The following is a 17,158-nucleotide window of genomic DNA, read 5'->3' as shown; positions in this document are numbered from 1 at the left end:
AGGGATCTGGGGCAAAAACTGGTCCTGCTAGTGAAGGCAGGGGGCTGGACTCAATGACCTTTCAAGGTCCCTTCTAGTTCTAGGAGATTAATTTAGTAATTTTAGATATACCAAATATTAAAGAGGAGCTCCTTGAGTGAACACTTTAATGCTTTTGGTGAACACCAAAAATGAGATTGTTACATGGAAACATATTGCATATTTATGTCCAATTAGTGTATAAGTGTTCAGTGCTCAATTTAGACCAGTGATGGGCAACCTGCAGCTCCCAGTGGCAGCAGTTCGCCATTCCCAGCCAATGAGAGCTGCAGGAAGCAGCGTGGGCTGCAGGGACATGCTGGCCGCCGCTTCCCACAGCTCCCATTGACCGGGAATGAAGAACTGTGGCCAGTGGGAGCTGCAGTCGGCCATGCCTGTGGAGAGTCAATGTAAACACTGTCTCACAGCCTGCCAGCAGATTACTCTGGTGGGCCATATGTTGCCCACCACTGATTTAGACTGACCCCATCCTCCTGCACCCCTCAGTAGGGCCCTACCAAATTCACAGCCATGAAAAACACATCACAGACTGTGAAATCTGGTCTCCCCATGAAATCTGGCTATTGTAGTGGGGTTATGGTATTGCCACTCTTACTTCTGTGCTGCCTTCAGAGCTGGGCAGCTGGAGAGTGACAGCTGATGGCCAGGCACCCAGCTGTGAAGGCAGCACCACCACCACCAGCAGCAAATAAGTAAAGATACCAGTACCATATCATGCCACCCTCACTCTGTGCTGCTGCTGGTGGCAGCACTGCCTTCAGAGCTGAGCTCCTCGCCAGCACCCACCACTCTCTGGCCACCCAGCTCTGAAGGTGATGCAGAAGTAAGAGTGTCAATACTGCAACCTCCCTTCAATAGCCTTGCAACCACCACCACCCATGAACCCCTTTTGGGTCAGGACCCCCATGGTTACAACACCATGAAATTTAAGATTTAAAAAATCCTATGAGCATGAAATTTATCAAAATGGACTGTGAATTTGGTAGGGCCCTACCCATCAGACTGCTCTGGGACTGGTCAGACAGTCCCTTGACAATTGGCATAGATTTGATTCCAAAACTATAGAAAATAAACCACTTGACTGTATTGCTCACCCAATGAAAGGAAATAAATTCACTCAAGGGAAATCTAAAATAACGTTCTAGATATTATAACAAAGGATATAAACAGATTAAGAATTTAACAATCATGTGTTTGCAAAAAGAATAGAAGCTGATAGCTTTCAGATTAAGTTGTTTGTTAAGGACCCAATCCTATACGCTTTGCATAGGTAAATCCTAAGTGGAAGTTTTGCCCTTGTGAATAGAATGGGATTGGGCCCAACACTGACAGCTCAAAGATAACAGACTTAATAAATAATTTATTAAGCAATAGGAGTGATAAATTATATAGGTACTTTTTATGAGTCACACCAAGGTCTAGTAATCAACTCAACATTGCTGCCCTGTTCTGACCGCAACAAAGTTTAGGTTGGATATTAGGAAAAACTTTTTCACTAGGAGGCTGATGAAACACTGGAATGGGTTACCTAAGGAGGTGGTGGAATCTCCTTCCTTACAGTTCTTAAGGGCAGGCTTGACAAAGCCCTGTCTGGGATGATTTAGTTGGGAATTGGTCCTGCTTTGAGCAGGGGGTTGGACTAGATGATCTCCTGAGGTCCCTTCCAACCCTGATATTCTATGATTCCTCACTTTTGGATAAAAAGGAATTCATTTAGTCATTTGCTTTTCGTATAAAAGAAGAAGGTTTCAGACACCTAAGCTTTTCTTATGGTCTGATGCAGCTCCCACTGAAGCCTGTGGAAGGACTCCCATTGATTTCTGTGGGTGCAGCATCAGACTCTTAGATTGCATTGACAAAATTGTGTGTAGGACAAGAAACTGAATTCCTTTATTTGAAATGTGACGTTTTCTCCATTTGATGGTAGGAAGAAGTCTGTCATGAATTGCTGGATGTTAATTTGTAACACGGACCACTTCTTCTTGCTCCTGCATAATATCTGAAGCAAAGAATGAACAAAGTGCTAACCCATTATACTTTGATGGATCATGCCTTCCATAAAGAAACTCCAATACACTGAGTATGGATGGATTTTGAGCAAAGTGAGCTTTGCTATGGTAGGCCCAAAATATTTATTACAGGGTCAGTAATGTTTTTTCGATTAATAAGTGATCCTCAAAACAAATGGAAGCAAAAAGAGTTCTTATTGTCGATTGATAGCACACTATCAAAGAACGCAGTGCAGGAAACAAGCCAGGGATTTTAAAAAGTCATTCACCCATTTGATACTAGTGAACAGGAAGATTTTCCTGGTGAGCAGGAGGGCACATCCCATCAATAAGTGCAGAATATAAACTGTCTGAGGCAGGGGGTAGAAACAGGCTGAGTTAGTTAGGGTTGGTCAATCAATTACTCAGAAAACTGGATTTTTGATTAAGTGACACTTCTCAAAAACAACCTAATTTCCATGAAATATTTGATTTTTTTCAACCTCAACCACCCCCAAATACTTGAAGATTGAAAAAATATTGGCCAAAAATGAAACTATTTGATTCAGAAATGCTGCCATGGTACCTCATAGGAGTTATAGTTCAGCTGCCTCTTGCCCCCATTCTCATTATGGACCATTCTCCCTGGCTGGACTATATCTCCCATGATGCAACTCAATAAGAGGGGAGATGGTGGTGCATCATGGGAGATTTAGTCCAGTCCATGTTCCAACTAGTCTAATCAGTTGTGTATCTGTGGAAGCAGAGCTGCACCGGTTTGAAGATGAATTGCCCTGTCTGAGTGTCAGTATCAGGAGGCTTTAAGTCTTTGTAAAGCATTCTGCATCTTTAACTGTGTAGGGATTGTACTGGGTAGATGGACTTGCCAGGCCCTCACCCTACCTGCCTCTATACCTTCCTTGCTACCCTCCATACTTGCCTATCCTCTCCAGCCTCCCTGCAACACAGTAAACAATGGCAACAGGATTCCCATACAGACCAACCTAATAATGTCCACTGAGTCAGGACTTGCCTTTGATTAGCCACAATAGGGTAACCTTGGGAGCAGGGGGGTGGACTACAGTGGACAAGGCAGAGCATGGAAATGGGGAGGAGAGGTGGTTCCTTTTTGATCATTAAAAGCAAAAAGTCCCTCCTTTGCCAATAAAAAAATACTGTAAAGGGAATTCATTTTTTCCCTTGTCAATATGTAACCATGCCCCCTGCATGGGTCATTTGTGGGGAATGAACACAGGTCCTCTGGATCAAAAAGCAAGAGGCCCTATTTTCTTAAGCTAAAGAATCAGATCCTCAGCTGATCTAAATTGTCAGAGCTTTATTGACTTCAATGGAGCTTTGACTTTTTACACCAGCTGATGATCTACCTCTGAACCAGCCTACTCTTTTGGAAGCAGTAGCAGGCTCATACATCTCTATATATGGTCCAGCCACTAAAAGGATCAAAGACCAGTGAGGACTGCATAGATGCAGAACATCATTTTCTCTTGGTCATTGACGTAACTAGCTGAACATGGTAGCTGTAGAACAGATGCAGGACTGGCTCAAAGGTTTTGTCAGCATGAGTCTCAGAAGATCTACCTAACTCCTGAGCGATGAACCCGCACACAAGTGATGTATGCAACTCATCCCAAATAGGTGCCAATAAAACCTTTATAGCAAAGTACTCCATTCTGTTCTCTGCACTTGCCACATTTTACGTTAAAAATATTCAGCCGTTATGTTCACAGCGTACAATACACCACAGAAATATTTATCTTCTTTTTATTAGTACTATTTTTGTATCCTTCCACCTTACATGCCTTGGAATCATGTCTGACAAAACAGACCACAAAGTCTGAAAATTCTAAATATGGAAAAGCTATCTTAGGCTATTAACAGTGGTGTCAGGATTTTAAGCTCCAATCATACCTCTCAAACACACCTCTTTCAATTTAATCCCATAGTTCCCAGGGCAGGAGGTTGGGGTGCAGGGTGCAGGAGGGGTTAGAGGTGCGGGCTCCAGCCTGATGCCGCTTACCTGGAGTGGCTCTGGGGTGGCAGTGGCACCGCGAGGCTAAGGCAGGCTCCCTACCTGCCCTGGCCTTGCGCCGCTCCCAGAAGCAGCTAATACCATGTCCCTTCGGCCCCTGGGGTGGAGGTGGGGGGCAGAGGACTCTGCACGCTGCCCTCACCTGCGGGTTCCACACCTGAAGCTCCCATTGGCTGGGAACAGGGAACCGCTGCCAGTGGGAGCTTCGGGTGTGGAATCCACAGGTGAGGGCAGTGTGCAGAGATGTCTGCGCCCTTCCCCCCCATCCCCCAGAGGCTGCAGGGACATGGTGCCGGCCACTTCCGGGAGTGGTGTGGGGCCCACGGTGCTATGGGGGTGGCAATCCCGCAGGCCGGATCCAAAGCCCTGAGGGGCCAGATCCGGCCCGCGGACCATAGTTTGCCCATCCTTGCTCTAGGCTGGCTGTCTGCTGACTAACTGTGCTAGTCCCAGATTGCATGCTTCCCTACAGAGCCCCCTAGCCTTCAAGCAGGACCAAGAAGCCTCTTACTCTTAAAGTAATAATGTTAAAATTTGTACCTGTCTTCAATACACCACCCTTTTGTTTAAAATTATTTATGGCAGAAGTTACAGGGTTATTACACTAACTAGGTGAATCCCACAGCACTCTAACATACCTGCATGAATAATTGTATGCCCCTTTTTGGTCTTTGTCACATAGCCACATTTGGGCCTTGGCAAGTTGAGAGGTATGGGTCCAACATCACACAGTCTATCAGAGTTAGAAACAAATTGATATCCCCATTGGAAAAGGCGGTGTAATAATGGTGTCTATCAAGCCTACCCCAATTGTGAGCACAACTGCTAGAAAGTGGGTGAAAGTTCACAAAATGTTACCATCACCTATAACAAGTGTGAACAGAAAAAGATATGAAAGGGAGCCAGAGACTGGACTAGTTCAAACAAAAAGCTCTACTGATACAACCCCATGGCTGTGTTGAGATCATGTCTGGTAAATAAGAGAATGGAAATTAATGAACCAAAATTGGTGTGCTGGAAATCAGGACTAACTGGTGGGCGAATAACGAGGGTATGAGCTATTCTACCCATCGCCACCCTTTTAGGGTTCTTATGAAAGGGTGTCTCTGAGGATCAAATAGGGAATAGACTCCTGGGGGAATCCCTTGAGGAAAGGCCAAAAGGCTTCTGCTTCATTCCAGAGACTGTTTTTCGCTGGTGAACCTTGATCATCAGTATGTCTAGACCAGCACACCAGTGAGGACGCCCAACCATGAGTGCTGGACCAGTGAGAATCCCAGACTGATATAGATGAGATTCTACCCTTTCCTTTGCATCCACCATTACCTTCCTCTGGGGCTCTGCCTGCTAGCTTTACACCTGAGCCAGAGATCAGCCGCACCACATGGCACCAGCACAAGATTAAATGGCTCATTGAAGTCCATGCAGCCTGAGAGAGATGGATAAAGAGATGGACCTGACCAGACCAGTCATATGACATCCCAGACCAGGGAAGTGAGCCAGAGTCCACAGCAATAGCTGTCATGGCCAACCTGACAGCCCAAAGCATCCACCTGTGACTGACCAGCCTCTTTGTATTGTGAGAATGTCAACAAAAGCCTTATTTCTCCCACTTTTCCTATCCTTTCTTTTTCTTTCTGTTTTGCCAGAGGCATAAAAAGTAAACACCATTCTCAGAGGTCAACTCAATATACAACAGAACTAATCCTTTCTTCTCCACAAAATACGAGACTCTAACCAATATCCTCGTTCTAAAGAGGACTTTGATAAATTTGGATTAAGTTTGTTTTGCATAACCACTCTATTGCAAGATGCTTTTTCTCTTGTGTGTCCTAATCAATACATCTCCAAACTTTGGCCTTTTTTTTTTTAATGTTTGCACCATGGGATTAAGATGGCCAAGGTCTCTCTACTCATCATAACCCCAAACCATATTGGACTATTTGGTGTTATACAGTGACAGGGCCAGGTTAATATTCCATTGATTTTAACACAACAGTTCTTTACTTCCTAATGTGAAGTGGTTTATTTTTCTACAGGCCAAATGGATTGTGAGCTATCCTGTCACTGGTTCAGGAATAAATATCGCCTTGGCTCAATGGAAGTCTTGAAGCAGAAATTATATATTCGGAAGGAAAATATTGCTCTGGCAAGTTGTTTTATTAGAAATATATAGCAACCGTTTGAAGCTGCTCAGAGGTTTGGAATGTCCCCAAGGAAATGAGCTCAGGTGAGGTGGTCAAAGGTGTATGATAAATGCAGTTTATCACAGGAGTTTGTATTTTATCAAATGGATATCACCACCACATATATGATATACTTGGTTAGATTTTCTAATCAAAAGAAAAAGATACTCTAGGTGGAGCATGGTCTGGGAAAGTGTTATCTGAACCTACTGCACAAACACAGAAGAGGGTATAAAATGAACCCTTCTGAGTGTGAGAGGTACTTATCCTAGATCCAAATTCTCTCTCTTTTCTTTTCGAGGACTCCAAACTGCAATGGACCAGAAGGGGATCCAGTTACTCTCAGTCATCCTCATTTTAGGGCTCAGTGCACTGACTGAAGGAGCAGAAGCCCCAGGTAAGTATATGTATTTGCTATTGCATTCAGAAGTACTTAAATGGGCCTGATCATGCTGATTTCAAAGGCAGCAAGAGCAGATCTCCTCTTTGTGTACAATAAAACATTAATATTTCATCTCAAGGTATTGTTCCATGATCCTGATCCGGCTGCTACTGAATTCAGTAGCAAAAATCCCACTGTCTTCACTGGGAGCAAGATTAACTCTCATATTCTTAGCAAAATAAGCAGCAATCTACAAAAAGGAGTAGTAATAAACATCAAACCTGGTACTACCCATTAGAAAACCAGAAAGATCTTGCCTCATGATGGTCTACTGTAGGCAGTTGTCTCCAAAAAGCACACTGTTGTTTATTTTAACTTATACCACATTGTTGTGCCAATACAAGCAGAAAGTTGTATATAATACTGCATAATCAGACAAAGAAATCCAATTAGACAACCCAAGAAAGGGGCTGCAATTAACTAGATTTGATGCATTTAGACAGCTTTTATTGAACCAATCTATTAGTGATGCCTCTACCATAAGATTATAATGTCAGAATTCCAGCTATTACAATTTGCATATGATCCCTTATTCTACAATAACCTGACTACCATGGTTTTGCATCTTCACAACTATACTAATTTGCACTGAACCCCTCTCTCTCTTTCTTTGTAAGAGATCAGCAAAGGTGTCAAAATTTGCTGGAACTGGAATAGTACATGATGCCACATTCTTACTCCTGGGCCTGATCCAACGCTTACTGAAGTCAATAGGCCTCATTCCATTACCTGAATGGGCTTTGGAGTAGGACAGTAATGCTTAATGGGTGAAACCTTGGCCCCACTGAAGTCAATGGAACTTTGCCATTGACCTCAATGGAGCCAGTATCTTCATACTATTGAAAAGCTGTAGACCAAATGATTTCTGGCTTCAGTGGGTCATGGAGAATTTATGTTTGCAAGATTGTTTGAAACCAATGAAAGTGCCATTGATAAAAAAAAACACTAATAAAGATAAAGAGAGAGAGATGGTAACACTGATTTTTGTTTTAAACAGCTCCATGCCGATGTAATGTGGATCCAAAAACCAGAGACAACTGCGGGCCTCCAGGAATCACTGCTGAGCAATGCGAGAATGCAGGATGCTGCTTCAGTTCAGAAGTTCCTGGCGTCCCCTGGTGCTTCACTCCTCTCGCAAGAAAATGTAATGTACCTTTCTGAAACCTGTTTGATTTCCCTAGTGCTTAACTATGCAAAAATGTGTTCAGCTGGGCAAGAGTGCTACTTACACAATAAGAAGGACAAGCAAATGGGTGCAGACTTCTATTAGGACCCTGCAAAGAGCAAGGACAGTGAAAAATACTAGTGTAGGCAACCTTTCAAGTCTCCTATGTCTCTATTTTTCTCAGATGCTCTACACCAGTCATTTGCCTTCTCTCCTGGATAGAAGTTAGCAAGTAACTAAAAGTGGCCCCCATCTGCAGCCTTGACGACTAATGTTAGGAATGTCTTTGTTAATTTATATTTGTTTTCTAAGTGGCTATCCAGGGCTAGAGTTACTCCCCATCAAGTCTGATCCAAGGTCAGGAAAAAAAATCTTTAAGGGGACATGAGCCCATCTTTAACTGTTTAGTGCCTTCTGCAAAAGACCCCTAGGTCTATCTTCTCTCCATTTTCTCCCTGATACTTCTCTCCATTCTCACTCACTCCCCATTTTACCTTCAGTTTTCTGTTCTCCTCCTGTCCCCCGCACTCACTCACTGCATCTTTCCCATTATGATCTTCAGGTAAGACGTCCCAACTGCAGAACCTCAGCCCCTGCTTTAGCTTCTTCCTTGAATAAATTCTGTGGGGGAGTCTAAGATCCTGTATTATTTTGTTTTTTCTTTAAAATTTGAAAAGATGTTCCCAAATTTTGTCTTTAATGGACACCAGACCTAACTGAATAGGAATTGTAGGGCCATGGCTCTGACCCTGCAACATGTAGCATATAGGGAAATTCTGTTAAGAGCCAGATTTTGGTTTCTGTGGGGCTTTAGGGACCCTTTCTCAGATCTGCACCTATAAAAGGGTCAGGATCAGTTGAAGTCCATGTGATCTGGAGAACACGGGGGCTGTTCCATTCTGACTCCCTAGGGCAGGGGGAGACAGCACCATTGTTTTTAGTGGGGAGAGGTGAGGAAGAGGCAAGATCATGACTCCACCATTGACTCTGCTCCTGCATGCTAGGTAGTTCTAGGAAGCATTTTGCCTCTGAGGCACAATTCCTCCCCACGATCCTGCTGAGGTGGGAGGGCTCCCCATACCACTTTACTCTAGACTTAAGCTAAACAGGCTTAGCTTCGCCCCATGTATATCTGGTACGTAAGTTGAGAAGAGTGGCCTGGCTGTCATGTTCAGTCATTGGCCAAACCTCATTAATGTATCCTTTAAGTTCTAAGCTGGATTGTTGTCATGTTACACATGCCACAGATCAGAGAAGTTTACAATCTGTACAAAGCCAATTATTATATTATTATTAAAACATTTAATATTTTGCTTCCAGGTACTGGGATCTGGTTTTGATTCCTTCATTCTGCTGGACTATTTAAATCAGGCAGTTTCTGCTGTTAGCGCCTTATGCAGGAAGTGTGGGCAGAATTCTCTGCCCCCCACTGCACTCCCTTTACCTCACTCAGAGTAATGGGAGTGGCCAAAGCACCATGCACTCCCACAATCCCTATCTAGCAGCTGGTCCCTAGTTGCTCTAAATTACACTTGTGACCAATGCTGGGTGTAGAACCAGGAGCTATAACAGGCTTTCTCACAGAACCCCTTCCACTCCCTGCCACACGCAGCATGTGAGCAGGGACTCTGTCTCTCTGTTTCTATAGCCGAGTCCAGTGCTATTTAACTAACACTTTGTCAGTAGATTACAAATAAACACCAGGTGTGCCTCCACCTGGCTGTCTGTAGCCATCTGCTGTCTCTTGCCATACACTTAGATTATCAGCTGTTTGGGGCAGGGACTGTGTTTTTGTTCTGTGTTTGTACAACACCTGGTGCACTGGGGTCCTGGTCCATGACTGGGGGTCCTAGGTGCTATGGTAATATTAACAATGAATAGAATAAAAGAAACCTAAGGTAATGTGCCTTTTAAAAAAAAAAACAGATAAAAAGGTCTGCCAAGAAGAGGTAAAACTCAGACAGAACTGTGGTTACCCCGGCATCTCAGCTGAAGTATGTGAGGCAAGAGGATGTTGTTTTGAGTCAAGACCCCCTGCTGTCCCCTGGTGCTTTTTTCCTCATCTGGTGGAAGAAGGTAAGTTATGTGTGTGAAATAAAGTTAATTTTCTCGGGACATGAACACACAGAGGTTTGTAGTTGGGAATTTTATTCTTTTACTTTCTGGTCTCCATTATACTTTGCAGGCTAAGAGTTGGTAGAGAATTCCCTTAGATTAAGCTTCACGGAGTCTTCCCTCATTATTTGCTTGTGTTTAAGTCTTGCATGCTCAGGGTGTGAGTGAGGTAGAGATGTTTAATGTTTTTAAAAGGGGGAATGAATAATCATAGAAATGTGGGCCTGGAAGGGATGTCAAGAGATCATCCAGTCCATCCCCCTATGTTGAAGCAGGATATAATGATTTATTACATGACACTCACAGCTGTTATAATGTTGCCTGCAGTGATGTTTGTGTGGCATTAAAGGGATATGAAGACAGTTGTTGTGCATACAGTACTTAGTACTGCTCTGCAGTTAACCCTCTCCAACCAGGATCCTGCATCCTGGGACCAGTCATCAGGGTATCAATGCCACAAGGAGGGCACAAGAAGGTGGTTCAGAGTCCAGATGGGGCATCTCAGCCACTCTGGAGCTTCCCCACTGTGGATCACAGCCCCCATCTTAGTCATCTCCTCTATGTAACAGAAATAATAACATCTTTACACACATTCCTTGATAGATCTTCGTAACTCATGTGCCTTAAACATACAGAAAGATGTGTAGGAGGGAACTGTTGTGCTGAACAATTGCCTGACATAGAACTTTTTGTTATTTGCCACAGGCAAACCAATGCTTTTAATCCTCTATGGATCTGATGAAAAAAATCAATCCTTAACCCATTTTCCTTCTTTTTTCCCTAGCTTGTTAAAGAGACCGTGCTTTCAGGAACTTTCACCAGGAACCTCTCTGTCAGTGGATCTACTCACGCAGGAAAATAATAGAAAGCCCTCACCTCTTACACTTTGCACTCTGAAATCATTCTGATTTCCAGATCATTTTTGCCTTGGATTTACTCCTTTTCCAATGACCCTATTAATCACAGCTTTTATTCTTTTCAGTCAGTTGGTACCGGGCAGCTGTCCAAAGCAATAAAAGAATCAAAACAAAATGTATAAATGCTGGGTTGTCCTTTATTTCTAATTGTCCCGATATTTCTCCCTTCCCCTAGATGTACATACTTTAGTGCTCTGCAGATGAGACATTAGTCAATAATATTTCTGACACAAACCATAGCACTTTCAGTTGGGATCAGATTGTGATGCCCTTACCAGAGCTGGTGGAGAATTTTTTGATGAAACTGTTGTAAAATGCTGATTTGTTGAAACTGAAACTTTGCAGAAGATTATTACAGATTCTGCAAAACTTTCACTGGGAAGGTTTCTTGGGTCCAAGAGGGACTCTCTCTTCCAAACCCTAATAGTCTCTGTGGGAACTGGGAGACCTAGGGTTCAAATCCAGGCTCTGCCCAATTCAGAGTAGGGACTTGAAATGGGATCTTGCATCCTGTGGCACCTCATAGACTAACAGACGTATTGGAGCATGAGCTTTCATGGGTGAATACCCACTTTGTTGGATGCATGCTCTAATACATCTGTTAGTATATAAGGTGCCACAGGACTCTTTGCTGCTTTTACAGATACAGACTAACACGGCTACCCCTCTGATACTTGATCCTAGCTGAGTGCCTCAACCACTGGCTATTGTCTCACCTGGCTTCTGCTTGAAAAATTTTAAGGGTCTCAATTTTATCCCATTGAGGAAGGGAAAAATCTTGACCTCTTCAATTTTTGCTGGACCGGAAGACCATTTCCCATCCAGGTCTAGGTCATACTCATAATGGCTCATTCACTTTAAGGTCCCTTTACATTGATGGAATAAAGGACTAATCAGATACCTCCAGAGCAAGCAGCACAAATGGCTACAACTTGAGCTAAAGAGCCAAGCTCTGTAGCCAGGGCCGGCCCACAACATTTTGGCACCTGAGCTGGGGAGCTCAAATGATGCCCCCATAGCCCCTTGCTTGGGCCAAAACTTTGAAAGGTCTCAATTCTGCTTTCTTCCTGTTCTACTCCTCTCATGGTACTGCTCTGCTACTCCTCTCTTGGTATGCTCTATTGAGATGGCTGCAACGCCGACCAGCCTCTCCTGTGTCATTGTAGACCGTAGATGTGTTTTTAACAACTTCAGCTTGGAGAAGCTGTGTTCTCCACTGGCAACTGTTACAGGAAGTGTTAGAAGTATGCACAGAGCAACAAAAGCATTTGGAAAGAGGGTGGTCATCTTATTTGTGCACATATATTCCAGAACAGCCTTTGGAGTTGATCCTGCTGAAATGTATCTTGAAAGGGCTTTCAGTTCATCACTTAAATCAGTCACATCAATATCACGCATGTCATCATGTGTCAACACTGTCTATAGTGCCCTGCATTGCTGGTGTAGGTCTTCTTTAGGTATAGTGAGGAGTTTTGTAATATCATACAACATCCCAAATATACTGCTGTGTTCCTTGAGCTTCATGAAACGTTCTTCAACTGACTGTATTGCACAATCTAGCATCTGGTTAAAGAATTCAACTTTGAATTGTTGTTTGGGGTCTTTTGTGGGATTATCCCGTGCCTTGTAATCAAAATGTCTTCTTCTTCTTCAGTGACTCTTGTATTCTTGAATGGGTGGGAAAATAGCTTCAGTGTGAAGTTCCTCTGCCAACTTCTGTGCACTCTTCAGAACATTTTGAAATCCCTCATCTGACCGGTAAGACTGTAGGTATGACTTTGCTTTGTCCAGTTGTTCCATTGCTCCAGATATATCAAGGTCAACCCTTTGGAGTCTCTTGCTTACAACATTTATTTCAAACAGTATGTCATGCCACAATAAGCAGCCACACGAAAATTTGAAGTTACGTGTTTCTGGTGATTCCATTTACTTCTGCCACTGTTCTCCCATGAACAGTTCCTGTTATAGCATTATCCTCAATAATGGCAACTATGGCATCATCTATCTTCCCAATTTGGTATTTGATAGGCTTTATCGCCTCCACTCGACTTTCCCATCATGTGGCACTCAATGGTTTCAGTGTCAGAGAGGATGTTCCCAGATGTTGCTTCAAAATTTGCCATCGATGAATTGATGCAGAGAAAAATACATAGATGCTTTGAATTACATTAAAAAATTCAGCAGCCTCACTAGAAGCTTGAAGGGACAATAATCCACACCGTGCAGAGTCAAGCACAGGAGTTTATTACGCACAGCGCTGGCGGAGTGTTACTTTGCTTATCAGGCTCAGAGACACTGCAAAACAATTAATTACTATCAATTATATATGGTACTCATTGGGCAGAGAGAAGCGATGGGGATGGATTTTCCCAAGCCTCTGGATAGCCCCTTGCAGCAAGACAAGATAAGCACAATAAGCCAATGGTCTAAAAGATTACATAATGGCTCCTCCCATGGCCCAAATTAACATATTGCTGTCACACAGGTAATTACCCCAAAACTATGTCTGTTAAAGTGTATAGGTTAAATCCTAATTTTGGAGTCCAGGGGAATGAGGTAGCAGCTCTCTCGGTTGACCAATAGGTGTATTCCTAGAGATTTAACGCGAAAAAGCAGTAATTAGTACTTAACAATTTCACAAGTTTACCCTTGCATTTCTGTGGGCTAGGACTGGCATACATCTGTGAGGGGAGGGTGTCATAACTCATGTCAATCACATGAGGCCTCTCCACGAATTTTGTCTAGGATCTGAGGGGTATTGTACCACTATCTCCTCCCTGTATTAGGGAGTAACTGTGAGGCCTTTCTCAGCACTTCATGTGTCTATAATTCACGATAAGGACGCCCAAGGCAGTGACCATGAGATGGTCGAGTTCAGGATCCTGACACAAGGAAAAAGGGAAAGCAGTAGAACAGAGACCCTGGACTTCAGAAAAGCAGACTTCGACTCCCTCAGGGAACTGATGGGCAAGGTCCCCTGGGAGAATAACATGACGGGGAAAGGAGTCGAGGAAAGCTGGCTGTATTTCAAAGAAACCTTATTGAGGTTGCAGGAACAAACCATCCCAATGTGTAGGAAGAAAAGTAAATATGGCAGGCGACCAGCTTGGCTTAACAGTGAAATCCTTGCTTGTCTTAAACACAAAAGAACCGCTTACAAGAAGTGGAAGATTGGACAAATAACCAGGGAGGAGTATAAACGTATTGTTCAGGCATGCAGGAGTGAAATCAGGAAGGCCAAATCACACTTGGAGTTGCAGCTAGCCGGAGACGTTAGGAGTAACAAGAAGGGTTTCTTTAGGTATGTTAGCAACAGGAAGAAAGTCAAGGAAAGTGTGGGCCCCTTGCTGAATGAGGGAGGGAACCTAGTGACAGAGGATGTGGAGAAAGCTAGTGTACTCAATGCTTTTTTTGCCTCTGTCTTCACAGACAAGGTCAGCTCCCAGACAGCTGCACTCTGCAGCACGGTATGGGGAGGAGGTGACCAGCTCTCTGTGGAGAAAGAAGTAGTTCGGGGCTATTTAGGAAAGCTGGACGAGCACAAGTCCATGGGGCCGGATGCGCTGCATCCGAGGGTGCTAAAGGAGTTGGCCGATGAGATTGCAGAGCCATTGGCCATTATCTTTGAAAGGGACCTAGACAAATTAGAGGATTGGGCCAAAAGAAATATGATGAGGTTCAACAAGGACAAGTGCAGAGTCCTGCACTTAGGATGGAAGAATCCCATGCACTGCTACAGACTAGGGACCGAATGGCTGGGCAGCAGTTCTGCAGAAAAGGACCTAGGGGTTACAGTGGACGAAAAGCTGAATATGAGTCAACCCTTGTTGCCAAGAAGGCTAATGGCATTTTGGGTTGTATAAGTAGGGGCAATTCCAGCAGATCGAGGGATGTGATCATTCCCCTCTACTCAGCACTGGTGAGGCCTCATTTGGAGTACTGTGTCCAGTTTTGGGCCCCACACTACAAGAAGGATGTGGATAAATTGGAGAGAGTCCAGCGGAGGGCAACAAAAATGATTAGGGGGCTGGAGCACATGACTTATGAGGAGAGGCTGAGGGAACTGGGATTGTTTAGTCTGCAGAAGAGAAGAACGAGGGGGGATTTGATAGCTGCTTTCAACTACCTGAAAGGGGGTTCCAAAGAGGATGGATCTAGACTGTTCTCAGTGGTAGAAGATGACAGAACAAGGAGTAATGGTCTCAAGTTGCAGAGGGGGAGGTTTAGGCTGGATATTAGGAAAAACTTTTTCACTAGTAGGGTGGTGAAGAACTGGAATGGGTTACCTAGGGAGGTAGTGGAATCTCCTTCCTTAGAGGTTTTTAAGGTCAGGCTTGACAAAGCCCTGGCTGGGATGATTTAGTTGGGTTTGGTCCTGCTTTGAGCAGGGGGTTGGACTAGATGACCTCCTGAGGTCCCTTCCAACCCTGAGATTCTATGATTCTATGAATTACATTCAGAGTTACATTGACTCCACACACTGACTTGAAACACAAGGTTATCTGTTTACCCCAGCTTCCTCTGAGCTATGTATTGTTCTCTGTTAGCTAGCCCCCATAGCCCAAGCTGAGCTGTGGACTCCGGGCCTATATGAAAAGTTCTCAGGAGAAACTGTAGTTAAGATCTTACATCCATAGCGAATGGATTCTGACCCTTCAAAGCTGATGCTGCATCACTGACCACCAAGTTAAATGAAAGAACTGCATGGGACAAAAAAAGCTCGAGGGTTTAACTCTCGGATCCATGTCTGCACTCCTCTGTTCTTTCCTCTCACGTTGGCACCATTATCGTAGCCCTGACCTCTCATGTCAGCTATCACAATTCCCGTATCTTCCAGCTTTTTAAGAAGCACATTTGTCATACCAGCTCCTGTAGTATCATCAATGTCAATAAATTCTAGAAAATGCTCTATGACAGTCACCATTGCAGGGACATTTTCACTAGGTTCTGTTGTTGTTACAAAATGCACCATTAAAGTCATTTGTTCTGTATGGTTGATGTCAGATGTGCAGTCCAGAATAACAGAGTAATATCTTGCTGACTTCAGATCTCCCACAATATTCTGCTTGACTTTTGTTGCCAGTAACTGTATGATCTCTTTTTGAACTGTTTTTCCAAGGTAGTGGTGTGTGTACTGTGACAAAGTTCCTCTTCTACCTTGGTGGGTCCTGCGCTTCTTGGCGGATTTGCTCACCTCAGTGATCTTCCCCTCTGGTGGAACCCCCAGTCTGGGTCAACTCCTCCTGTGTCTGATCAGGAGTTGGGAGGTTTGGGGGGAACCTGGGCCCACCCTCTACTCCGGGGTCCAGCCCAGGGCCCTGTGGATTGCAGCTGTCTAAAGTGCCTCTTGTAACAGCTGCATGACAGCTACAACTCCCTGGGCTACTTCCCCATGGCCTCCTCCAAACACCTTTTTATCCTCACCACTGGACCTTCCTGCTGGTGTCTGATAATGCTTGATTGTATGATAATTCCTCAATCCTCCAGCAGCACACCCTCTCAGTCTCAGCTCCTTGTGCCTCTTGCTCCCAGCTCCTCACGCCTCTTGCTCCCAGCTCCTCACATGCACTTCTCTCCTCTGGCTCCTCTTCCCCTGACTGGAGTGAGCTCCCTTTTTAAATCAGGTGCCCTGATTAGCCTGCCTTGATTGGCTGCAGGTGTTCTAATCAGTATAGCTATCTCCACTGCCTTCTAGAAAGATCTTAATTGGCCCCAGGTGCCTTGATTAACCTGGAACAACTGCCATTTGATTACCACGGTGCTAGGGATCTGTTTAGCCTGGGGCTAACATACCTGTTCCTCAGTACTTTGCTGTAGCCATCTGGCCTTGCCCCATCACAGTACATTTCTTGGGTGATGACTCTTCTCAGATGCTCCTGGAGTACACCATCAAACGCAGCCATCAGCTCCACAATTTTAAGGAAGTTTCCATGGTTTTATTGTTACAGCTGATCTGAAATGCCACACAGTGCTAACTTTTGGGTAGCAAGCATTCTCACAATGGCAATGAGCCTTTTCAGAACATTTTGCCAGTAAAGAGACTCTGACACAATCTTCTCTTGATGCTGATCACCTATGGTGGCCTTTAACCTTAGTCTCATCTCAAGCTCTTTCCACATATGGAATGCTCTTTGGTGATTTGCTGTCTTTCCATGGCATAACAGATTTCTAGCCAGATTTTTCCAGTCCTTTGTTCCTGAACCCAATGTGGCTGGAACATTAGACTGGAAGAGTTTGTAACAAAAACAATATGCAG

The 17,158-nt window shown here is 44.1% G+C and overlaps 1 protein-coding gene across 1 annotated transcript; it reads left to right on the top strand.

Moving 5' to 3' along the window:
- Positions 1–2,040: 2,040 nt before the first annotated feature.
- LOC123362187 (trefoil factor 2-like) lies at positions 2,041–10,974 on the top strand. Its single transcript, XM_045002550.1, has 6 exons — positions 2,041–2,156; positions 6,117–6,307; positions 6,565–6,660; positions 7,703–7,849; positions 9,797–9,946; positions 10,770–10,974. The coding sequence occupies exons 2-6, from the start codon at positions 6,298–6,300 to the stop codon at positions 10,775–10,777; spliced, it is 411 nt and encodes a 136-aa protein (XP_044858485.1). The 5' UTR covers positions 2,041–2,156; positions 6,117–6,297; the 3' UTR covers positions 10,778–10,974.
- The last annotated feature ends 6,184 nt before the right edge of the window (positions 10,975–17,158 follow it).

The sequence above is a fragment of the Mauremys mutica genome, chromosome 1 (genome assembly GCF_020497125.1).
Source record: "Mauremys mutica isolate MM-2020 ecotype Southern chromosome 1, ASM2049712v1, whole genome shotgun sequence".
Lineage (NCBI taxonomy): Eukaryota > Metazoa > Chordata > Testudines > Geoemydidae > Mauremys > Mauremys mutica.
The sequence above is the reverse complement of the archived record's forward strand: the minus strand, read 5'-3'. Positions and strand labels throughout refer to the sequence as shown.

Bases quoted from the DNA above. Each gene is read 5' to 3' on its own strand.
- LOC123362187 (XM_045002550.1), top strand. The intron at 6,661-7,702 runs GTAAGTATATGT...TGTTTTAAACAG, and splicing joins TGAAGGAGCAGAAGCCCCAG to CTCCATGCCGATGTAATGTG. The intron at 7,850-9,796 runs GTAATGTACCTT...AAAAAAAAACAG, and splicing joins CACTCCTCTCGCAAGAAAAT to ATAAAAAGGTCTGCCAAGAA.